General features: G+C 43.5%; 1 protein-coding gene across 1 annotated transcript in view; it reads right to left on the bottom strand.

Moving 5' to 3' along the window:
* Window positions 1-322: 322 nt before the first annotated feature.
* Window positions 323-24,986, bottom strand: part of LAMA1 (laminin subunit alpha 1) — a 132,193-nt gene continuing 107,529 nt past the window's right edge. Inside the window, exons 56-65 of the mRNA XM_060118355.1 lie at window positions 23,209-23,360; window positions 22,320-22,505; window positions 12,530-12,665; window positions 11,121-11,233; window positions 7,680-7,869; window positions 5,629-5,787; window positions 4,977-5,130; window positions 3,690-3,823; window positions 1,117-1,339; window positions 323-483 (exon numbers count right to left, since the gene is read on the bottom strand). Coding sequence (XP_059974338.1) covers window positions 323-483; window positions 1,117-1,339; window positions 3,690-3,823; window positions 4,977-5,130; window positions 5,629-5,787; window positions 7,680-7,869; window positions 11,121-11,233; window positions 12,530-12,665; window positions 22,320-22,505; window positions 23,209-23,360 — 1,608 coding nt within the window. The remainder of the gene's footprint in view (window positions 484-1,116; window positions 1,340-3,689; window positions 3,824-4,976; window positions 5,131-5,628; window positions 5,788-7,679; window positions 7,870-11,120; window positions 11,234-12,529; window positions 12,666-22,319; window positions 22,506-23,208; window positions 23,361-24,986) is intronic.

Below are 24,986 nucleotides of genomic sequence, written 5' to 3'. Positions count from 1 at the left end.
GTCTATAGTGATATTTTATTTTTTAAAAGTTCAAAATGCAAAACATGAAATACTGTCAAGTAATCAATAGAATATTCAACATTTTAAAAGTTTCATTTAAAAAACTTTAAAGAAAGAGCCAGTGAATTCAATTTACATTTTAAACTATTTAATAGAGGTATTTGTTGTACATGTGGTTTTAGTTTGACATAAACAAAAAATTTCTCTCTGGGAACATTTAACCTGAGTTGGAAATGAAATCTGAACTGTAAAGGTTTTAATTCACCAAATAATTCTCCTCAAAATATAAATGATGATTCCCAACTGAGGAGTTCCCCAAAGTTCAGGACTCAGTCCCAGGACAGGAATGAGGGAAAACTCCTTGTAGGTCAAAAGCTGTGCTGAAGTCATAGGATTGCACTTGTGGACCCTTAATTAGAGTGAGTTTTCTCAAACAGCCCCGGAAGGAGGTCTGGCTGCTCAGGCAGTTTTGCTTTACATCAGCTGTTTAGGAAAGAAGAGAAGATAAATAGTGTTAAATTTTGCTAAATGACATAGGTAGCACAATAGGAACAAAAATAACTTCTTGTGGTTTCCAGATCAAAATTAGAAGAATATTTTTCTATATAAGTGGCTTCAGTGATAGCAGAATTCACAGAAAACTATTAATAAACAATTTTAAGGTATAGTGACTTAAAAAGTCATAAAAGGGATTTTTATTTTATTAACATTTGTATCAATTACTTGGAGCATCTAAAATTCATAATTTGAATCCAGAAATCGATGTGAGAGCATAAGACACATGTTTGTCCTCTAAAATGATTACTGACCCCTAAAATGATTCCCAACTTGGGGGTCATCTGAGAAGATCTTTCTCAGTGAAGTCATCCAGCTTCCTGTACATCACATCCGATGTTCTCTGAGTCTTACCTAGTGATTACCTTATGTGTGTAGATTATTTTAATTTTTCCAAGAATTCCTAGGAATTTGAAATAGACTTGCTAAAATGGTAAAGGATTTATCATCACCCAAGCCATGTATTTTTCTTCATCCCTATTCTATATCCACATGAACTAAGACTTTCCCCAGTGGCAATGCCCCTCAAAAGTGAATGAGCAGAGCAGACGACATACGCACCAGGATAGCCACCAACATAAATGGGATTGTTGGTGTCAGCAGAGGTAGACTGGGTGTGTAGACTTTCAGCTCGAACTGCATTCCCATCGACAATCAGAACCACACGATGTTTGCTTTTGTTTGCCTGAAGTGTGTGCCATTTTCCATCACAGAGAGTATTGGGAGCTTTGGGTTCATATGTGGCTGTTATCCTACCAGCACCATTGTTAACGTGAAACAAGAGCTAAACAAACAATAGACACAAGCAAATATCTTGGTGAATTTTTCCCTATTTAAGGAACACAGTCCATTCACATAATGTTCTTGGAGTGGAAAAAATCAGAGCATTCTTCTAAAAAGGAGGGCTAACTATGAAAAACAAACAATGGTTTTGAAAAATAGCCTCTTAAGGATTCTGATGCTATCCTATTCCCGAGGTTTCAGAATGGAAAATGGCCACCTCCATGGGAATAAGCCTGAGCCACGATCTTAGCATTGCATCCTCAGATCAGTGCCTCATTTTCAGCACAACAGGAGCCCGTGGGTTTACTGAGGGTGTCAGTTCCTATAGCACCTGTGAAGGAACATTTACTAACTCCCTTCTGACAAACCATAGATGCTCTACTACAGCAAGTGGTAGCACAAAAAATTGGAGACGTGCAGAAGGTGAGAGGTAAGAATTATGACTATCCTGTTGTAAGGTTCTTATGCTATATGTGAAGCTACTCATTTCAAGGTAGACTGTGACAAATTAAAGGGATATACTGTAAAGACTTGGGCAGCTACTAGAAATATTTTTAAAAGAATAAATAATAAGCCAATAATAGAAGTAAAACATACAATACATAAGAAATTACATTTTTGCAACTGTTAACACTTCTGATAACATTTTTCAGATGTCACATAAAAATGTGCAAATGGGGCTTCCCTGGTGGCGCAATGGTTAGGAGTCCGCCTGCCAAGGCGGGGGATGCGGATTTGCGCTCTGGTCCAGAAAGATCCCACATGCCGCGGAGTAACTAAGCCCGTGAGCTGCAACTACTGAGCCTGTGCTCTAGAGCCTGTGAGCCACAGCTACTGAAGCCCGCGCGCCTGGAGCCCATCCATGCTCCACAACGAGAAGCCACTGCAGTGAGAAGCCCGCACGCCACAACTAGAGAAAGCCCGCACGCAGCAACAAAGACCCAACACAGCCAAAAACAAATTAATAAATAAAATAAAAATTTTTTAAATGTACAAATGGATAAAAAAAATTTTCAAAATTCTTTTGAAGTACAGCTAAGAAAAGATGTTGGCTATAAGCCACAGTGCAGAGCGGCAGCAATAGGATGTAAAGGCACTTTTGTTTCAACATGAAGATGACATAAAGGGGGAGAATAGGTGAAGGACTTGTGACTTTATTATATCCTCCCCACCCCCATTCTAGGATATCCTAGGGGCCAAAGTCCCAGTGGGGAGTAAGTAGGGAAATACGAGAAACAAGCTAATAAGTTTGGGAGAATCAAGAGACTTGTTCCTTGCCTTCCAGGAGGCAGTAAGTAGCTCAGGAAGAGTCAAGCATCATAATCCCACAACAACATGAGTTGACCACAGTGCAGTAAAAGTGCATTAGGGAGAGAGAGGACCCGAGAGACCACCACCTTGACTCCCCATGTCTGATGAGTGGTATAGCAGACCTTCCCAAGTTCTCATCTGGCCCTCTGGGGATAAGGAAGTTATAGAAAACAATTATGTTTTTGTATTAAAAAAATTAGACTGTTGTGCATCCATCTTATGGAGTACTCTGCAATAAAAAGAAATGAATTGTCATCGATATTCACAACAAACCTGGATAAACTGCAAGGAAATGAGAGAGTGTAAAAAACCAATCTCAAGAGAATACATACTACATGATTTAATTTATGTAACAGCTGTGAATAAACAATCAGAGCGACAGAAAGCAGATCAGTGGTTGCCAGGGGTGAGGGATGCAGGGGGAGGGAGTTGGTGTGGGTATGAAGGGGGTGGCTTGAGGGAGCCTTGTGGTAATGGTACCATCATCCTGATTGTGGTGGTTACATGAAGCTGCCCGTGTGATAAAATTGTAGAGCTACACACACTCTCGTAAACACGTATAACTAGCGTAACTGAATAACTTCTGTGGATTGAGCCAATGTCAGTTTCATAGATTTGATGTACTAGTTATGCAGGATGCTAACCCTGGAGAAACCTAGGTGAAGGGCACATGAGGACCTCCCTGTACATTACATTGCAGCTTCTTATCATCTATAATGATTTCCAAATAAAAAGTTAACAAATATTAGGGAGAGTGGGGCATTTGGTTGGTAACTTACTTTCAGATGGTTTTCAGGGGAAAAAAAAGTTTTTTGTATTGTAGTTACAGTTTTGCTTTACATTTAATTTCAAAAGTATAAAAGATTATTTTTAAAAAGCTTTTTTAGGATTATCTATTTTTAAATATTAATCAACCTTTTCTCCATTCCATTAAAGTGAATAATTGGAAATTTGGTTCTAGATGTGTCTACTGTTTCTTAAGTGCTTTGTCTCTGACACTGGGGTGAGGCGGGGGGACCCCCTCCAGACTCAGCACCCACCTTGCCGTTTACAATCTCTAATCCGATGGCATCCACTTTGGCGCTGCTGATGCCCAGGAGGACACCATTCTCTGAGGAGGTGCGAAACTCCAGTGTAATGTTCACATCTGATCGTACTTTATAGCCTTCTTTGACTGAAAAACCAAGGAAGACCCCCAGTTGGTGGTGAGGCCTGCCCTGCCCAGGAAGGCCCAGGCTCAGAATGGCCTCAGGCTGGGCTGGCTGGCTGTGCATTTGGGCTCCACCCCCACCAGCAAGTTATTTCCAACCCCCGAGCCTCAGCTTGCACTTCTGTAGGATGAAGCTGACTAGAACCGAGGCAGGCACATCCTCTCAGCTACAGCCATGTGGGTAAAAAAATCACAAGGGATTTGATCCATGTAGCTCCATCATCATCTATCCAGGAAGAATGCACTTTATTTTCCCAATGTCTACTTACTGGGTATGTCATTATTTGCTGAGTATATTAGTCAGAGTCCACACTAGGCTTTTTTTTAATTGAATGAATTAGGGATATTAGCCAGAGCAGGCAGTTGTTACCATGCCCAGGGCTGAAGGAAACATGGGAGAAGGTGGTGCCACTAGATCTTAGAAGCACATAGTGAAGGAAGGAAGCTTGCTGGCTTTTCCCCTCCTCCCTCCCAACCTCAGTCTTCCACTAGAGCCTCCTGGAAGCCCAGGGCAAAGGAGCCCAGAAATTAGTTCCCTGTGATAGAAGAACAGGGGCCAGAGCAGCACGGTTCTGAGTGCAAACAGGAAGTTAACCAGCAAATCAAGCATCTAAAGTTCTAAGAGCTAGTTCTAAGCCTTGAGGACTTTACATTCTAAGGCATTTTAGAGATTTACATTCCTCTACTTATAACTGATTAATATTTCAACAATCTAAATGGAGTTAATTTCTTCATCAAATCTGACTCACATTTGGCTGGCTGGTCCAGACATTTTATGCTACTGATTTTGAATTCAAAGGTCCTAATTAACTTGGACAGGGAAAGTATGCCGTATGTCAATTTGGGGAAAGTACATATGATACCAGCACAACATGCTGCACTCTGTCTGGAGTGGCACCACCCCTGGTGGGAGGAAGCCATCTGGATAGCACGAGAGGTGAGAAGGCTTTTACGCTAGAAGCTGAGAAACCAGAATACACTAGAACACTTCATGAAACGTGGTCTTGCTGCAGCTTGTGCAGTGGGTCCTGTCCTATCATAATTCTTGGATCCATATCATCTTAGGAGTGCAGGTGCGTCCCCAGAGATTTCTTTCGAGATTGTTGATTATACATACCAAGGGCTGCATATCCACTTCCTTCAAAGAAAGTTCCTTCCTGGGCCGCTGCATAGCACCTGTTTACTGCAAATGCAGATACTGGGCTGTCCTTGTCCAGCTGTTTGCTGTTCACTGTCACCTCCCCAATGCAAGCAGGGATGCTGTGGGTGATCTAAGCCAAATGATGCAGGGGTAGATGATGGTGAGGACAACGAGAAAGGCAAGCACAAATTTTCCCTACACTTCAACAAAACACATTAAAATACTACCTTTCGGTTTTAAAAGTCTAATTGCCACAACACTTCACATGAATGTCTAACTTAAAGCTACTATAATGTAGTAAAAGGGTTTTATATTATTTTGAGTAAATATTGTGGAAATCAAGAATGTGGGGTTTTCTAATCTGCAAATACAAATTTGCCAGACTTTCCTGCACTGTACTGGGGCTAAATGGCTGTAGAAAGGGAACTGTTAACTAACCAGCAGGAAGGCTGGTTGGGCTTCAAGGAAGAGCTCCACCACACAATCTAGGAATGTGGTTTGAAAGGCATGCATCTTGCAGCCAAGCCCTGGGCCCAAACGAGATAATTTAAACATAAACATATTCCTCCACAAAACAAACACAACCACAATAAAGGCAAAATGGGCCCAGAGAGAAAATGCTGCTTACATTTCCAATGTTCCTGGCCCTGTACTCGGAGGGAAGGCCTCCTAGGTACAACTTTCCTTCCACATCCAACGTGGTAGCATCTCCCCCCGTGGTCACCATGGGCGATTCCTGGCCGTCAACCGTCATGAAGCCCTTCCTTTTAAAGTACTCTGTCTTGACCTACAGCAATGTGAAAACATGCATAATTTCTAAGGAATCTGAGAAATAGCAGTAATAACCTGAATGAAATCCTAAAGGATGGCTCAGGTTTTCACACAGTTGGTGTTGAAAGGAGGCTGAGCCTGGAGCCGGTTAGAACACGGCATGCTCCAAAAACAGAAATATAGATCAATGGAACAGGATAGAAAGCCCAGAGATAAACTCACGCACCTATGGGCAACTAATCTATGGCAATGGAGGCAAGGATATACAATGGAGAAAAGACAGCTTCTTCAATAAGTGGTGCTGGGAAAACTGGACAGCTACATGTAAAACAATGAAATTAGAACACTCCCTAACACCACACACAAAAATAAACTCAAAATGGATTAGAGACCTAAATGTAAGACTGGACACTATAAAACTCTTAGAGGAAGACATAGGAAGCACACTCTGACATAAATCACAGCAAGATCTTTTTTGATCCACCTCCTAAAGTAATGGAAATAAAAACAAAAATACACAAATGGGACCTAATGAAACTTAAAAGCTTTTAAAAAGCAAAGGAAACTACAAACAAGACGAAAAGACAACCCTCAGAATGGGAGAAAATATTTGCAAACGAATGAATGGACAAAGGATTAATCTCCAAAATATATAAACAGCTCATGCAGCTCAGTATTAAAAAAACAAACAACCCAATCCAAAAATGGGCAGAAGACCTAAAGAGACATTTCTCCAAAGAAGACATACAGATGGACAAGAAGCACATGAAAAGCTGCTCAACATCACTAGTTATTAGAGAAACAAAAATGAAAACTACAAAGAAGTATCACCTCACACCAGTTAGAATGGGCATCATCAGAAAATCTACAAACAACAAATGCTGGAGAGGGTGTGGAGAAAAGGGAACCCTCTTGCACTGTTGGTGGGAATGTAAATTGATACAGCCCATAGGGAGAACAGTATGGAGGCTCCTTAAAAAACTAAAAAGAATTACCATATGACCCAGCAATCCCACTACTGGGCATATACCCAGAGAAAACCATAATTCAAAAAGACACATGCACCCCAATGTTCATTGCAGCACTGTTTACAATAGCCAGGTCATGGAAGCAACCTAAATGCCCATCGACAGACGAATGGATAAAGAAAATGTGGTACATATATACAACGGAATATTACTCAGCCATAAAAAGGAACGAAACTGGGTCATTTGTAGAAACGTGGATGAATCTAGGGACTGCCATATAGAGTGAAGTAAGTCAGAAAGAGAAAAACAAATATTGTATACTAACGCATATATGTGGAATCTAGAAAAATGGTACAGATGAACGGGTTCGCAGGGCAGAAATTGAGACACAGATGTGGAGAACAAACATGGACACCAAGGGGGGAAAGTGGCGGGGGTCGGGGAGTGGTGGTGTGATGAATTGGGAGATTCGGATTGACATGTATACTCTAATATGTATAAAATGGATAACTAATAAGAACCTGCTGTATAAAAAAAACAAAATAAAATTCAAAAATTAAAAAACAAAAAGAATACAGTGTGCTCCAGAGTCCTAGTCACAAGGACACAAATGCCATGATGTCAGGTTTGGCCCATTCATGCCACCCTGGGCTTGATTTACTTCTCATCAAGCCAAGGACATTTCTGGTGCCTTTTGTTCATTCTACCAATGTTTGCTGAGTGCCTACTAAGTGTCAGGCACTGAGTGAGGCCCTGGGGATATTTCCAGAAGCAGAAAAGGTCCCTGCCCGCAAGGAGTTTACATTCTGTGGGGCAGATATCAGACAGAAAGCAAGCTGGAAATCAAAGGGGATGATCCCACTACTGTGAAATGGAGTGGACACTAGGGACAGCTGGAGCAAAACTCAGAACGAGTGATCACAGCTTCCTGAGAGCGTACCGTGTGCCACTGGCCGTCACTGAGCAGCGCAGGGTGCGAGACTTTTGTCCTGCCCTTCCCAAGATCGAACATGAAGTGGAGGCGGCCCCCGTGCAGCTGGAGCGTGGCGTAGTCAACCTGGTTCTGATGAGCCATGTAGTAAACCAGGCCACTGGAGGCGAACGTTCGGATACTTAGCTGGACCAAGAGCCTGGAGGGAAGCAAGAGTTCAGCTCTCAGGAATATGCTTTCACTTTTACTCTTTAACCTCAAAGAGAGACCCCAATAAGTGTTTCAACATTTATATTTAACATCTCAGGTCATTCATCCCTTCATCTACTTATCCATTCATTCAACTCATGGTTACTGCGTCCCTCCACCTGCCAGGAACGGTTCTAGGAGCAGAGGATCAAGCAGTGAACTGAGGCAGGTCCCTTCCCCCCGAAACTAATACCAGAAAGAAATCAGAGGGTTACAACTGGGTCATGTGAAGGCCCAAGTGGGGGCTACAGTAAGGAGTCAGAGCAGGCAACTCTGAAAGATGGTTATTTCTGAGATCTGAATGCAAGACAGGAGGAAGCCCCACAAACCTCCGCAGGAATGGCCTGCATTTCGTTTTCAGACAGTGCAGACTATGTGAAAACAAACCGTTTGATTCTGGCGGTCGGCCAGGAATCCCCAAGGGGGCCATGTGGGAGATGGCACCATATAGGGGTGGAGGAAGGTTTCGTCTGGGTGTCTTCCCACAGAAGGGAGCACAGGGTCACTGAGGCACATGGGGACAGGGCAAGGAGAGCATGGCGGATTTCAGTGTAAGTGCAGTGGGAAGTCACGGGAGGGTTTTAAGAAGGGGGATGGGCATGGCTGGATTTATATCTTAAAAAGAACCTGTGATGCGAAGAGCAGATCAGATGGGGCCAGGGTGACAGCAGGTGTCAGGCTGGCAGCTGTACCAGAGTCCACAGAGGCCAGGTTGGGGCTCAGACCAGGGTGGTTGGGGGGGGGGGGGACGCGGAGGAGGTGAAGTAATACATGAAATGTTCTGGACGAAGAAGCCTCAGGACTTGCTGAGGGACTGAATTTGGAGAGCAAGGGAAAGAACAAGCTCTAGGTGTGGGCCTTGGGCAGCCAGGTGAATGGTGGTGACGCCTGCAGAAATGCAGGTTTCGGGGAGACGGTGAATTCTCTCTGGGTGCACTGAGGTTGAGAGGCCTGTCCCCATCCACGTGGAGATGTCCAGGTGGTTGGGTGTACAGCCCCTGGGTTCTAGGTGGAGCTCAGAGCTAGCGATGTGGGTGCTGGTGTGAATAGATGGCATTTCACAGCCACTGGAACACAGAAGGCGCCGTGGAGGGGAGGCGGGAGGGGCGGTGCCCCCTCTGATAGCAGAGGAGCCGGAGGAGGAGACTGAGCAGCGGGCGGGGCGGGGCGGAGGTGAGGGGAGCCTGGGGCCGGGGCCGCGGCCGCGAAGGACGCAGAGGGGTCCAGGGCGCTGATGCTGCTGAGCGCCTGGAGGGGGCGGCACCACCACGCACGGACGTGGCCGTAGCAGGGCTCCGACGACCTGGCAGGGAGCGAGGCGAGGCCGACCGGGTGGGGAGAGGAGGGAATGGGAGGTGGGGGAAGACAGCCAGCCACGTAAGGCAACTCTTCCAAGACGTTCCACTGTGAAGCAGAGCCGGGATATTGAGTGGGGTGGGCTGGGGTGTGCAGTGTACTGGAGAGTTTATGTTTTGAAAGTTAGGAACTCCTAGAGAGGAAGTCGGCGCAGTGGTCACAAGCATCTGGGTGGGAGTCTGAGCAGGTGCTTCAATTTCCTGGTCTATAAAATGAAGATAATACCCTCCTCACAGGATAATTATGAGGACTAAGTTGGGGTTTGTGTGTAAAATACCGAGACAGTCTCTGGTACAAGTGTTTGCTCCTTGGTCTCCCTGATGACGGGGTGATGGAGGTGATTCTGTGTGCTGACAGGATCAGGTATGAAAGAGGGAGAAATGGATGCTGCCCGTGTCCTGGGAGGAGGGGTGACGGCTCCAGTGGGCAAGGCGAGGACCCTTCCTCCAGGTGGCAGGGGAGAGGCGGGGGGACAGAGGCAGGGTGTTCCTTCTGATGGTGGACAGAGGACGGGCGCCTTCTCAGTGAGGCAAGACAGCAGCTGGGGCATGAAGGGAGCTGTGGGGATGCATAGAGTTTTGAGAGAAAAGAAGCTATGAAAAATAGAAAATGTGAATGTATTAGAGAAGTATACTGGCTCCCCATACGTTTGGAGTTTGGAGGTTCCATCTGAGATCTGTGGCCACAGCTTTAAAGTCAAACCAGGTAGGAAAAAGAGATGCATCTCTGCAGCCCTGACCACCAGCTTGGGTTCTGGTGTGGATTAGGCCCCTCATGGGCTTTACCTGGGGTCACAGTGAAGAGATGAGAGGGTTAAGGGAGTTTGCAGAGGAACACCTGTAATAAAGGCATCAAACCTGTCTGGGTAAGGGGGTAAACTGTGCTGTGGGAGATAGAAAAAGGGTGATGATGGTGAGAAAGCATGAGGGCTCAGGGGTCTTGATGCGGTTGAGGGACTGCTGGAGCCGGAAGTAAGGAGGAAGGAGAGGGTTTAGTAGGATGCTTAAGGTAGAGGTTGTGGAGGGGGGGTGGGTACTTAGGAAGTACTCAAGGGTGTGAGCATGGGGGAGGGTGGCTCGGAGGGGAGGACGAAAAGACAGACCTAAGCCAGAGGACCTCAAAGGTGAGGTGCTGGGCGGCTGCTGAACTCACGGGGAACGACGGCAGGGGCTGCAGAGAGAAGACACTGAGCCGAGATGTGTACTGGGGCGGTGAGCTCAGATGACACGGCAGAGGCACAGAGCACGGCAGGCCTGAAGGTGCGGGCCTCGGGGCTGAGCCACAGGAAGAGCGGGGAGGACCGTGGGTCCTCGGCCATGAGATCCCTGGGATGTGAGCCGGCTTCACCGAACGGAGAAGGGTCCCTGGGACAGGCACGTGGGAGGGCCGGGGTAACGTGCAGACGGGTGTGGGTGTGGCACCAGGAATTTGGGGGCACAGTGAAAGTTTAGGTAGTGAATGCCTTCATCAGATTAGTGAGTGCTTACTGTCGAATGGGGTTCAAAGGCCAGATGACCGATCCAGAGAACCTGGGATTCCAGAAGGAAGGGGGATTTAGATACCTACGTGCTTTCCTACATACACACAGAGAGGCAGCAACCAGCCATCATCAAGATGGGGTAAAGACAAACCACAGAACCCCACTTAACCATGTTTAAGCATCTGAGGTCCACAGAGGCTGCCTTCCTCTCTTCGCCTTCTCACTGCTGCCATACGGTGGCAAGTTGAACACTCCATGGTGAAACACAAGAAGCTTATTCTAGAAAAGACCCATTGCTGAAGCATACGTCCTGGATTCATCTATAGCAGTGAGATACCTCATGAGGACATCAGAGCAATGCCTACCTCTTTCTGACAGCCAGCTGATTAAAGGGCAGCACCAAGTGGCTGCCTTCTGCGAGGCCGAACTGGCGGGCGTTGGGGACGTACTCCGGGGCTCTGTCCACGGCACACAATTCCTGTAAGAGACGCACACGGTTCTCAGCCACGCACGACCAGGACCCCCACTAACACTGACGCGTTTTTCCATGAGGGAAACATCTCAGAAGCGATTGTGTCAGAGCACCAGCAACACAAACACACAGCACTGATTTTACCTTCTTTGCTTCGAACAGTTTACTACACACCCCTTTCTTTATCTCTCTGAGAAGGCAATTAGAGCTTTTGTTTTTCACTTCAGCCCCACTCAAGTTCACCTAAATTCCCATGAATTTACATCAGGCCTAAGGGGCAAAGGCCTTGCTCTGCGTCCCTGTGCCCCTGAAACCCCTGCTCTGGGGAGGGCCTGAGGATGTCAGCGGTTACAGGAGCACCTGCCTCACAAGCACCGGGCAGCTGTAACTGCCCACAGGTGACAGGCTGAGCTAGTTCCACCCAAACAGGAGCAGGTGCAGCCAGGAGGAGCTGGGCTGGAGGGGCAGGTGCCCTGACTCTGGACCAAGTGAGGCCTTAGACTCAGTTTTCCAGGTCGGTACCAAGACAACTGTCCTGAACTCAAAGATGGGCCCTGCTTGCAAGGTACTGCTTTTGTGTGATTGTGCCATCTAAATCACAGTGTAAACTTTCAACCAAGGAAGTAGAGAAATCAGAAAAGGGAAAGAAAAGTGAAAACTGACAATGGCTGCTGTTAAAAATACTTGGTCAAACAGGCTTATCCTAGATGAATCAAATCTTATTTTTTAAAGCAACAATGATACGTATGATGGCCTATATAAATACTTATTTTCATGTTTCTGACTAAATCCAAAGTGATACGGAGTCCTTCTAAAGCCTCTGCCTCAAAGCTGGCTGTGTGGCAACCAAAAGAGGCGCCTGAGCATTAGAGCTTGCAGCTCGGGACACTCTGCCATGTCTGATACACTGTTTTCTCAGAGAGCCATCCCGCTTGCCCCCCTGCTTCTCACAGGGGTGACCCTGTAACTCTCCCAGATTCCTTTGGAAAGTGGCTTCCAGCTGGTTCCTCCAGCCAATGGAAGGCAGTGCTGGGAGGCTGGAGGGTGAATGGGAGAAGCCGCATGTCTCTTCCTCCTTCCCGCCTCCCTGGCAGGGCCTGTCTTCTCTGTGCTCCAGTGCCCACTGGGAGACTCTCTGCTCAGACTCGCTCCCTGGGCAGTCCTGGCTCTTCCCTCTGTGTGCTCATTGCTCCTGTGTGCTCCCGCAGCTTTATCACGAGGTCCCCATTTTAATGTCCTCTGGGTGGTGCTCTTTTTTTCTGACTGGACCTGAACCACAGAATTAAAGAAAGCCCTTCTTACTGGACTTGGTAAAGGCTGGGGCTCTGGCGGGAGTTGGCCGTCCTCTCCACGGAGAGCCAGCTTTGGCTGTTCTGAGAGCAAGCAGGAGTCCAAGTCCACGTGTTCATAGCCAGTGGCACTAGTGAAATCCAAAAGTCTAGATACAAACAAAGTGTTTTCAAAATTAATGGAGATAATACACACCAACCCATGAACCAAGGTCATGTGATCACTGAACACTTAAAATCCATTAAAAAACATTAATATACGTGAGCCACAACTACCGAAGCCCGTACGCCTAGATCCCATGCTCCGCAACAAGAGAAGCCACCGCAAGGAGAAGCCCACGCACCGCATACAAGAGTAGCCCCCACTTGCTGCAACTAGAGAAAGCCTGCATGCAGCAACAAAGACCCAATGCAGCTCAAAATTAATTAATTAATTATTTTTTAAAAAACCTACACACTACAATTCTGAAAGGCAAAACTACAGAGACAGAAGTGAGATTAGCGGCTGCCAGGGACTAAGCATGGGGGAGATGACTGACTACAAAGGGGCACAAGGAAACTTTTTGGGGGTGATGGCAGTCAAATGTGTGGTAGTTATATAACTGTATGTATTTGTCAAAGCTCATCAAACTGTACACCTAAAAGAGTTAATTTTGCTGTATTTAAATTATACCTCAATAAACCTGACTTTTTAAAAACAAACAAACAGGGCCTCCCTGGTGGCGCAAGTGGTTGAGAGTCCGCCTGCCGATGCAGGGGATACAGGTTCGTGCCCCGGTCTGGGAGGATCCCATATGCCGCGGAGCGGCTGGGCCCGTGAGCCATGGCCGCTGAGCCTGCGCGTCCGGAGCCTGCGTGTCCGGAGCCTGTGCTCCGCAACGGGGGAGGCCACAACAGTGAGAGGCCCGCATACCGCAAAAAAAAATAAAATAAAAAAAATAAAAAAAATAAAAACAAACAAACATTAATATAATACTCTTAGAGTAACCAGATCGACCGTCTCCCCCAGTGACTAGAAGTCCACATAACCTCCCTTATCTATTGTCTTGTTTGATTCTTCTGCCTGAAATGGCAGCCCCCTGTCCGCCCGCCCCACAGCCCATCCCCCTGTGTCTACCTGGCCATTCCTGAGTGTCCCTCAGGAGTCGGCTCAAATGCTGTCACCTGCTCCTGCAGCCTTGGCTGGGCTGCCTTAGGGCAAGAAGATGGCTGTGGCTCCCACAGTGCTGCACAGCGGCCTCCATGGCTTCTTTCTCACAGTTTCCCTTTGCCAGGAAGTTGTGAACTACCCTTGTCATATGTCCCTTTACTCTACAACATGTCCCCTGTCTGCATGTCCTTTGGTGGCACTTTCTGAGGACATGGCTGTGAACAGTAGTACATAGATGTTTCTGCCCTATCAGGTTCCCAGTCTCACGGCTTTCAGGAACAAGAAGATGCCTAATTGGTTAGTTAATAAACAATTGGGTGAATAAATATATCAAGTTACAAATAACTGCTCAAGGTTCTGACATCATCATTGTGTTGAAACCCAAGACGACGTTTTATTCTTTTAAATTTCAAGGCTCCTAAGAGGTTCCTTCACAGAGGACACTGCCACCATGAAAGATCCAAGTCCTTGCTCAAGGTCACAGAGCAGGTCAGCAGCCCAGCAAGGAGGGGAACTTCAGTCTCCTGACACTCGGGCACATTTATTTCCTCCTGTGCGGGTTCTGTCCACCCTCTCCCCCCCACCGCCCAGGACAGAGCACAGCTTATGTCCCCCAGCATGCTGACCACAGCCAGAGGGGCAGTGAACAGGAAATAAATGCCTGTGGGCACATATAATTCCCTTCCTCATGGTCAGCTCCACGTGGGAGCAGAGACTTCCAGTTCTTAATCAGACAGTAATTGTTCTAGGAGGAGCCACTAATAATCTGAAGTTGCAAGTAGCCCAGCAGTAAAGGGTCCTTTAAAGCAATGAGCTCAAGACAGCAGGAAGCTTGTATCATAAAATCTCTACATTCTCAAAAATGCATGCCAGGAGACCTTCAAGATGGCAGAATAGTAAGACACGGAGATCACCTTCCTCCCCACAAATACATCAGAAATACATCTACATGTGGAGCAACTCCTACAGAACACCTACTGAACGCTGGCAGAAGACCTCAGACCTCCCAAAAGGCAAGAAACTCCCCACGTACCTGGGTAGGGCAAAAGAAAAAAGAAAAAACAGAGACAAAAGAATAGGGACGGGACCTGCACCTCTGGGAGGGAGCTGTGAAGGAGGAAAAGTTTCCACACACTGGGAAGCCCCTTTGTGGGCGGAGACTGGGGGTGGCATGGGGGAAGCTTTGGAGCCACGGAGGAAAGTGTAGCAACAGGGGTGCGGAGGGCAAAGCAGAGAGATTCCTTCACAGAGGATCGGTGCCGACCAGCACTCACCAGCCTGAGAGGCTTGTCTACTTACCCGCCGGGACGGGTCGGGGCTGGGAGCTGAGGCTCAGGCATCAGAGGTCGGATCCCAGAGAGAGGACTAGGGTTGGCAGCGTGAACACAGCCTGAAGGGGGCTAGTGCACCACGGCTGGCCGGGAGGGAGTCTGGGAAAAACTCTGGGCCTGCCTAAGAGGCAAGAGACCATTGTTTCAGGGTGTGTGAGGAGAGGGGATTCAGAGTTCCGCCTAAACGAGCTTCACAGATGGGCGTGAGCCGCGGCTATCAGCACGGACACCAGAGATGGGTATGAAATGCTAGGGCTGCTGCTGCAGCCACCAAGAAGCCTGTGTGCGAGCACAGGTCACTCTCCCCACCGCCCCTCCCGGGAGCCTGTGCGGCCCACCACTGCCAGGGTCCTGTGATCCAGGGACAACTTCCCCGGGAGAACACACGGCGCACCTCAGGCTGTTGCAACGTCACGCTGGCCTCTGCCGCCGCAGGCTCGCCCCGCATCCGTACCCCTCCTTCCCCACAGCCTGAGTGAGCCAGAGACCCCGAATCAGCTGCTCCTTTAACCCCATCCTGTCTGGGCGGGGAACTGACACCCTCAGGCGACCTACACGCAGAGGCGGGGCTAAATCCAAAGCTGAACCCCAGGAGTTGTGCGAACAAAGAAGAGAAAGGGAGATCTCTCCCAGCAGTCTCAGGAGCAGTGGATTAAATCTCCACAATCAACTTGATGTACCCTGCATCTCGGGAATACCTGAATAGACAACAAATCATCCCAAAATTGAGGTGGTGGACTTTGGGAGCAACTGTAGACTTGAGTTTGCTTCCTGCATCTAATTTGTTTCTGGTTTTACGTTTATCTTAGTTTGGTAATTAGAGTTTATTATCATTAGTAGATTTGTTGATTGATTTGGTTGCTCTCTTCTTTTTATATATATATATTTTTTTTTTTCCTTTTTCTCTCTCTTTTTTTTTTTTTTTTTTTTTGTGGTACATGGCCCTCTCACTGTTGTGGCCTCTCCCGTTGCGGAGCACAGGCTCCGGACATGCAGGCTCAGCGGCCATGGCTCACGGGCCAAGTCGCTCTGCGGCATGTGGGATCTTCCCAGACCAGGGCGGGTTCCCCTACATTGGCAGGCGGACTCTCAACCACTGTGCCACCAGGGAAGCCCTCCTTTTTCTCTTTTTGTGAGTGTGTATGTGTATGCTTCTTTGTGTGATTTTGTCTGTATAGCTTTGCTTTTACCATTTGTCCTAAGGTTCTGTCTGTACATTCTGTTTTTATTTTTTTTTTAGTTTTTAGCAATTGCTGTCATTGGTGGATTTGTTTTTTGGTTTGGTTGCTCTCTTCTTTCTTTCTTTCTTTCTTTCTTTCTTTTCTTTTACTACTTTTTAATTTTTTTATTTTTAATAATTTAAAAAATTTTTATTTTAACAACTTAATTTTATTCTTTGTGTCTTTCTTTTTTTCCTCCCTTTTTTTCTGAGCCATGGGGCTAACAGGGTCTTGGTGCTCTGGTCACATGTCAGGCCTGTGCCTCTGAGGAGGGAGAGCTGAGTTCAGGACATTGGTCCACCAGACACCTCCCGGCTCCACGTAATATCAAATGGTGAAAGCTCTCCCAGAGATCTCCATCTCAACGCTAAAACCCAGCTGCACTCAATGACCAGCAAGCTACAGTGCTGGACACACTATGCCAAACAACTAGCAAGACAGGAACACAACCTCACCCATTAGCAGTGAGGCTGCCTAAAATCATAATAAGGTCACAGACACCCCAAAACACACCACTGGACACAGTCCTGCCCACCAGAAAGACAAGATCCAGCCTCATCCACCACAACACAGGCACCAGTCCCCTCCACCAGGAAGCCTACACAACCCACTGAACCAACCTTAGCCACTGCGGGCAGACACCAAAAACAATGGCAACTACAAACCTGCAGCCTGCGAAAAGGAGACCCCAAACACAGTAAGGAAAGCAAAATGAGAAGACAGAGAAGCACACAGCAGATGAAGGAGCAAGGTAAAAACCCACCAGACCAAACAAATGAAGGGGAAATAGAATTCAGAGTAATGATAGTAAAGATGATCCAGAATCTTGGAAACAGAATGGAGAAAATACAAGAAACGTTTAACAAGGACCTAGAAGAACTAAAGAGCAAACAAACAATGATGAACAATGCAATAAATGAAATTAAAAATTCTCCAGAAGGAATCAATTGCAGAATAACTGAGGCAGAAGAATGGATAAATGACCTGGAAGATAAATAGTGGAAATAACTACCACAGAGCAGAATAAGGAAACAAGAATGAAAAGAATTGAGGACAGTCTCAGAGAACTCTGGGACAACATTAAATGCACCAACATTTGAATTATAGGGGTCCAAGAAGAAGAAGAGATAAAGAAAGGGACTGAGAAAATATTTGAAGAGATTATAGTGGAAAACTTCCCTAATATGGGAAAGGAAATAGTTAATCAAGTGCAGGAATCACAGAGAGTCCCATACAGGATAAATCTAAGGAGAAACATGCCAAGACACATATTAATCAAACTATCAAAACTTAAATACAAAGAAAAAATATTATAAGCAGCAAGGGAAAAACAACAAATAACATACAAGGGAATCCCCCTAAGGTTAAGAGCTGATCTTTCAGCAGAATCTCTGCAAGCCAAAAGGGAGTGGCAGGACATATTTAAAGTGATGAAAGGGAAAAACCTACAACCAAGATTACTCTACCCAGCAAGGATCTCATTCAGATTCGACGGAGAATTAAAACCTTTACAGACAAGCAAAAACTAAGAGAATTCAGCACCACCAAACCAGCTTTACAGCAAATGCTAAAGGAACTTCTCTAGGCAGGAAACACAAGAGGAGGAAAAGACCTACAATAACAAACCCAAAACAATTAAGAAAATGGTAATAGGAACATAAATATCGATAATTACCTTAAATGTAAATGGATTAAATGCTCCAGCCGAAAGACACAGACTGGCTGCATAGATACAAAAACAAGACCTGTATATATGCTGTCTACAAGAGACCCATTTCAGACCTAGGGACACATACAGACTGAAAGTAAGGGGATGTAAAAAGATATTCCATGCAAATGGAAATCAAAAGAAACTGGAGTAGCAATTCTCATATCAGACAAAATGGACTTTAAAATAAACACTATTACAAGAGACAAAGAAGGACACTACATAATGATCAAGGGATCAATCCAAGAAGAAGATATAACAATTGTAAATATTTATGCACCCAACATAGGAGCACCTCAATACGTAAGGCAAATACTAACAGCCATAAAAGGGGAAATCAACAGTAACACACTCATAGTAGGGGACTTTAACACCCCACTTTCACAAATGGACAGATCATCCAAAATGAAAATAAATAAGGAAACACAAGCTTTAAATGATACATTAAACAAGATGGACTTAATTGATATTTATAGGACATTCCATCCAAAAGCAACAGAATACACTTTCTTCTCAAGTGCTCATGGAACATTCTCCAGGACAGATCATATCTTGGGTCACAAATCAAGCCACAGTAAATTTAAGAAAATTGAAATCGTATCAAGTATCTTTTCCGACCACAACGCTACGAGACTAGATATCAATTACAGGAAAAAAATCTGTAAAAAATACAGACACATGGAGGCTAAACAATACACTACTAAATAACCAAGAGGTCACTGAAGAGATCAAAGAGGAAATCAAAAAATACCTAGAAAAAAATGACAGTGAAAACACGACAACCCAAAACCTATGGCATGCAGCAAAAGCAGTTCTAAGGGGGAAGTTTACAGCAATACAATCCTACCTCAAGAAACAAGAAACATCTCAAATAAACAAGCTAACCTTACACCTAAAGCAATTAGAGAAAGAAGAACAAAAAAAACCCCAAAGTTAGCAGAAGGAAAGAAATCATAAAGATTAGATCAGAAATAAATGAGAAAGGAATGAAGGAAACAATAGCAAAGATCAATAAAACTAAAAGCTGGTTCTTTGAGAAGATAAACAAAATTGATAAACCATTAGCCAGACTCATCAAGAAAAAAAGGGAGAAGACTCAAATCAATAGAATTAGAAATGAAAAAGGAGAAGTAACAACTGACACTGCAGAAATACAAAATATCATGAGAGATTACTACAAGCAACTATATGCCAATAAAATGGACAACCTGGAAGAAATGGACAAATTCTTAGAAAAGCACAACCTTCTGAGACTGAACCAGGAAGAAATAGAAAATAGAAACACACCAATCACAAGCACTGAAATTGAGACTGTGATTAAACATATTCCAACAAACAAAAGCCCAGGACCAGATGGCTTCACAGGCAAATTCTATCAAACATTTAGAGAAGAGCTAACACCTATCCTTCTCAAACTCTTCCAAAATATAGCAGAGGGAGGAACACTCCCAAACTCATTCTACGAGGCCATCATCACCCTGATACCAAAACCAGACAAAGATGTCACAAAGAAAGAAAACTACAGGCCAATATCACTGATGAACAAAGATGCAAAAATCCTCAACAAAATACTAGCAAACAGAATCCAACATTAAAAGGATCATACACCATGATCAAGTGGGGTTTATCCCAGGAATGGAAGGATTCTTCAATATACGCAAGTCAATCAATGTGATAAACCATATTAACAAATTGAAGGAGAAAAACCATATGATCATGTCAATAGATGCAGAAAAAGCTTTTGACAAAATTCAACACCCATTTATGATAAAAACCCTCCAGAAAGTAGGCATAGAGGGAACTTACCTCAACATAATAAAGGCCATATATGACAAACCCACAGCCAACATCGTTCTCAATGGTGAAAAACAAAGCATTTCCTTTAAGATCGGGAACAAGACAAGGATGTCCCCTCTCACCACTATTATTCAACATAGTTTTGGAAGTTTTAGCCACAGCCATCAGAAAAGAAAAAGAAATAAAAGGAATCCAAATTGGAAAAGAAGAAGTAAAGCTGTCACTGTTTGCAGATGACATAATGCTATACATAGAGAATCCTAAAGATGCTACCAGAAACTACTAGATCAATGAATTTGCTAAAGTACCAGGATACAAAATTAATGCACAGAAATCTCTTGCATTCCTATACACTAATGATGAAAAATCTGAAAGAGAAATTAAGGAAACACTCCCATTTACCACTGCAACAAAAAGAATAAAATACCTAGGAATAAACCTACCTAAGGAGACAAAAGACCTGTATGCAGAAAAGTGTAAGACACTGATGAAAGAAATTAAAGATGATACAAACAAATGGAGAGATATACCATGTTCTTGGATTGGTAGAATCAACATTGTGAAAATGACTATACTACCCAAAGCAATCTACAGATTCAATGCAATCCCTATCAAACTACCAATGGATTTTTTCACAGAACTAGAACAAAAAATTTCACAATTTGTATGGAAACACAAAAGACCCCAAATAGCCAAAGCAATCTTGAGAAAGAAAAACGGAGCTGGTGGAATCAGGCTCCCAGACTTCAGACTATACTACATAGGTACAGTAATCAATAGAGTATGGTACTGGCAGAAAAACTGATATATAGGCCAATGGATAGAAAGGATAGAAAGCCCAGAAATAAACCCCCGCACCTATGGTCACCTTATTTTTGATAAAGGAGGCAAGAATATACAATGGAGAAAAAACAGCCTCTTCAGTAAGTGGTGCTGGGAAACCTGGACAGCTACATGTAAAAGAATGAAATTAGAACACTCCCTAACACCATACACGAAAATAAACTCAAAATTGATTAAAGACCTAAATGTAAGACCAGACACTATAAAACTCTTAGAGGAAAACATAGGCAGAACGCTCTATGACATAAATCACAGCAAGATCCTTTTTGACCCACTTCCTAGAGAAATGGAAATAAAAACAAAAATAAACAAATGGGACCTAATGAAACTTAAAAGCTTTTGCACAGCAAAGGAAAACATAAACAAGATGAAAAGACAACTCTTAGAATGGGAGAAAACATTTGCAAATGAAGCAACTGACAAAGGATTAATCTCCAAAGTTTACAAGCAGCACATGCAGCTCAGTATCAAAAAAACAAACAACCCAATCCAAAAATGGGCAGAAGACCTAAACAGACATTTCTCCAAAGAAGATATACAGATTGCCAACAAACACATGAAAGGACGCTCAACATCACTAATCATTAGAGAAATGCAAATCAAAACTACAATGAGGTATCACCTCACACCAGTCAGAATAGCCACCATCAAAAAATCTACAAACAATAAATGTTGGAGAGGGTGTGGAGAAAAGGGAACCCTCTTGCACTGTTGCTGGGAATGTAAATTGATACAGCCACTATGGAGAATAGTATGGAGGTTCCTTAAAAAACTAAAAATAGAACTACCATACCACCCAGCAATCCCACTACTGGGCATATACCCTGAGAAAACCATAATTCAAAAGGAGTCATGCACCCCAATGTTCATTGCAGCTCTATTTACAAGAGCCAGGACATGGAAGCAACCTAAGTGTCCATCGACAGATGAATGGATAAAGAAGATATGGCATATATATACAATGGAATATTACTCAGCCATAAAAAGATACAAAATTGAGCTATTTGTAGTGAGGTGGATGCACCTAGAGTCTGTCATACAGCGTGAAGTAAGTCAGAAAGAGAAAAACAAATATCATATGCTAACACATATATATGGAATCTTAAAAAAAAATGGTTCTGAAGAACCTAGGAGCAGGACAGCAATAAAGACACAGACGTAGAGAATGGACTTGAGGATATGGGGAGGGGGAAGGGTAAGCTGGGACAAAGTGAGAGAGTGGCATTGGCATATATACACTACTAGATGTAAAATAGCTAGTTAGTGGGAAGCAGCCACACAGCACAGGGAGATCAGCTCGGTGCTTTGTGACCACCTAGAGGGGTGGGATAGGGAGGGTGGGAGGGAGACGCAAGAGGGTGGAGATATGGGGATATATGTATATGTATAGCTGATTCACTTTGTTATATAGCAGAAACTAACACACCATTGTAAAGCAATTATAGTCCAATAAAGATATTAAAAAAAAAAAGCATGCCAAAATGTATTTGACCTCTGCTGTGTGTTGACAGTACTATGGAACTAATGTTTAGTGGTTCTTTTTTTCTCATGCATGATGACCAGATTTTTCCATCATTCTAGTCTAATAAATCCATTTGGGGGACTTTATAGAACACGGGATTCACTTGTTATTCGGGAACCTGTAGAATTTGGGGCCATCTCAAACAGCAAAATTAGGTTGTAGATTAGTGTCAGTACTGGGCATTAAAAGATCAGGAAGTGCAAAATCATGCTGAGAGCACAGTCACACTTACTCCATGTTAAAGATCAGGTTTTGGATACAGCCATGGAATGAGCTTCTCATCTTGAGCATGGGTGTCCCCTCGCCCTCTGGAACACCACCTATGTACAGGTTGGACACACTTATTGTCCTGCTTTCTGCTGATGGGCCCAGTTTCATTTCCACAGGAGCTGTCTCATCCAGTTGGACAGTGATCATTCTAAAAGGTTAAAGGAGAAAATAAAGGTTTTAAAATATAATGAAACATAACTGTCCATTTTAATATATAATTCCAGCAAGTTCTTACTGAATTATAAAAGTTCCTTGAAGATACATTTTAACATGACATTTAACATGTGTGTGAATAAAAAAGTGAATCTTGAATATTAAAACTTACAGCTAAACGTTCTCCAAAAATGAATGGAATGTGATTAAATATTATTCAGTTCAATTGCTTTTTGGAGAGTATCTTTTACTTCTTTACCTGTGACAAAATGTGCAGTGTTTTTTAAAAACTTTTGGTCTACAGTTTTGGAGAGAAATTATATAGAAATGTAGATGTGACACCGTTTACTATTTCACTGTTTACATTTTACTATTTACTATGTCACTATTTGCTATTTTACCATTCACTATTAGAATTTACTAATACTGTAACACTATTTGACACAGAATTATTCCAGTGTAAAGACAATTTATGCCGGGCCCCAGAAAAGAGCAGGTTTAAGGTTGTTCAATTATGAAAATTCTGCAAATATCTTATTACAAAGCAGATGAAATTGTTTTCCAAAGAGGTATTCTATCAAGCTTCTAGAATTATTTTGGAATTATAAAGACTCTGAATGACATCATACTAATTATCCCAATCATTTCACTGCATACAGGCTTCCTACTGGGGAACCTTCATAAGGTGACGCAAATACCTCCCGGTCCTTATCAAGGAGATGGAATGCTGTTGACCGTCGCCATATGTGCCCGTGGGAGCATGCAGGAGAGCTCTTCTCAGGCTGATTCCATCCCCAGGATTAACATGCACTTCAATATGGCCTTCAATTAGCATGATGGAAAAGAAGGGCTGGGAAGGTCACACAGAGAATTCCCAGAGAAAAGACATTACTATAGGATTTAAAGAATTATCATCTTATGAAGGTAATGTGGGAGTATTGGCACCAAGGAAGCAGTTCCTTAAGAATATCACCATCTAACACAATAATTTTATACTTTGTATATTGCTTTCTAACCTCTGCTGACATAATTTACATTCTGCATTATGCTATTATCACTAACCATATCAAAGATTTCCATTTCTACAGTCTTCATACTTATCATTTATTGCTACATTATGTACTAACAAACAGTTACATTGTAAGTCATTGATCTGTTTCTCCCTTTCCCATTTTACTGAGATATAATTGACATATACCATTGTGTTACTCCTAGGTATACAACACAACCATTGGATATTTGAATATACTGTAAAATGATCACCTCATATAGTTACAAAATTTGTTCTTGTAGTGAGAACTTTTAAGATCTACTCTCTTAGCAACTTTCAAATATGCAATATGATATTGTGACTATAGTCACCATGCTGTACATCACATCCCCAGAACTTACCTTACAACTGGAAGTTCATACCTTTGACCCCCTTCATCCACTTCTCTCCTTCCCCTACCTCTGGTAACCACCAATCTGTTCTGTCTCTATGAGTTTGGTTTTTTAAGATTCCACATATAAATGAGATCATACAGTATTTGTCTTTCTCTGTTTGACCTATTTCATTTAACCTAATGCCCTCAAGGTTCATGCATGTTGTTTTCAATGGTAGGACTTCCTCCTATTTTATGGCTGAATAATATTCCACTGTATAAATAAATAAATAAATAGACAGATATTGATATATATGTATACATATACACACATCACATCTTTATCCATTTGTTTACTGATAGACACTCAGTTTGTTTCCATGTCTTGACTACAGTAAATAATGTTGCAATGAACAAGAGGGTATAGATATCTCTTCAAGGTAGTGATTTCATTTCCTTCAAATATATACCCAGAAGTGGAATTGCTGGATCATATGGGAGTTCGATTTTTAGTTTTTTGAGAAAGCCCCATACTGTTTTCCATAGTGGCTGTACCAATATATTATACATTCCCACTAGCAGTGCACAAGGGTTCCCTTTTTTCCACATCCTCACCAGCACTTGTTATCTCTTATCTTTTTTGATGGTTGCCATTCTCAGAGGTGTGAGGTGAAATCTCACTGTGGGATCTATTCCTTTTTTAAAAATGTAGGTAGTTTCTAACTTTTTATTACCATACGTAATGAACATTTAACTGGTTTTTTTTTCTTTTGCCTGTGAAATTTTTCTAAGATTTCTAAAGGTGGGATTAAAGAGTTGAAGGTTTGAAAATGTTTAAAGCTCTTAACACTCTTGCCACATTGAGAGAGGTCCACCAGCAGAACTGGAATGGGAGTGTTTCATAAGGTCTTGCCAGCACTGGATGACACTGTTCCTTTTTCCTGACTTAGTAGCAAATTTTGATTTACAAGAGGTCCTATTACGATTGGTGGAGAAAAACAGTTTGATAGTTCCTCAAGAAGTTAAACATAGAATTCCCATATGACCCAGCAATTCCACCCATAGGTATATACCCAAAAGAATTGAAAACAGGTACTCTAACAAATACTTGT

Source organism: Mesoplodon densirostris, chromosome 15 (genome assembly GCF_025265405.1).
Source record: "Mesoplodon densirostris isolate mMesDen1 chromosome 15, mMesDen1 primary haplotype, whole genome shotgun sequence".
Classification (NCBI taxonomy): domain Eukaryota; kingdom Metazoa; phylum Chordata; class Mammalia; order Artiodactyla; family Ziphiidae; genus Mesoplodon; species Mesoplodon densirostris.
The sequence above is the reverse complement of the archived record's forward strand: the minus strand, read 5'-3'. Positions and strand labels throughout refer to the sequence as shown.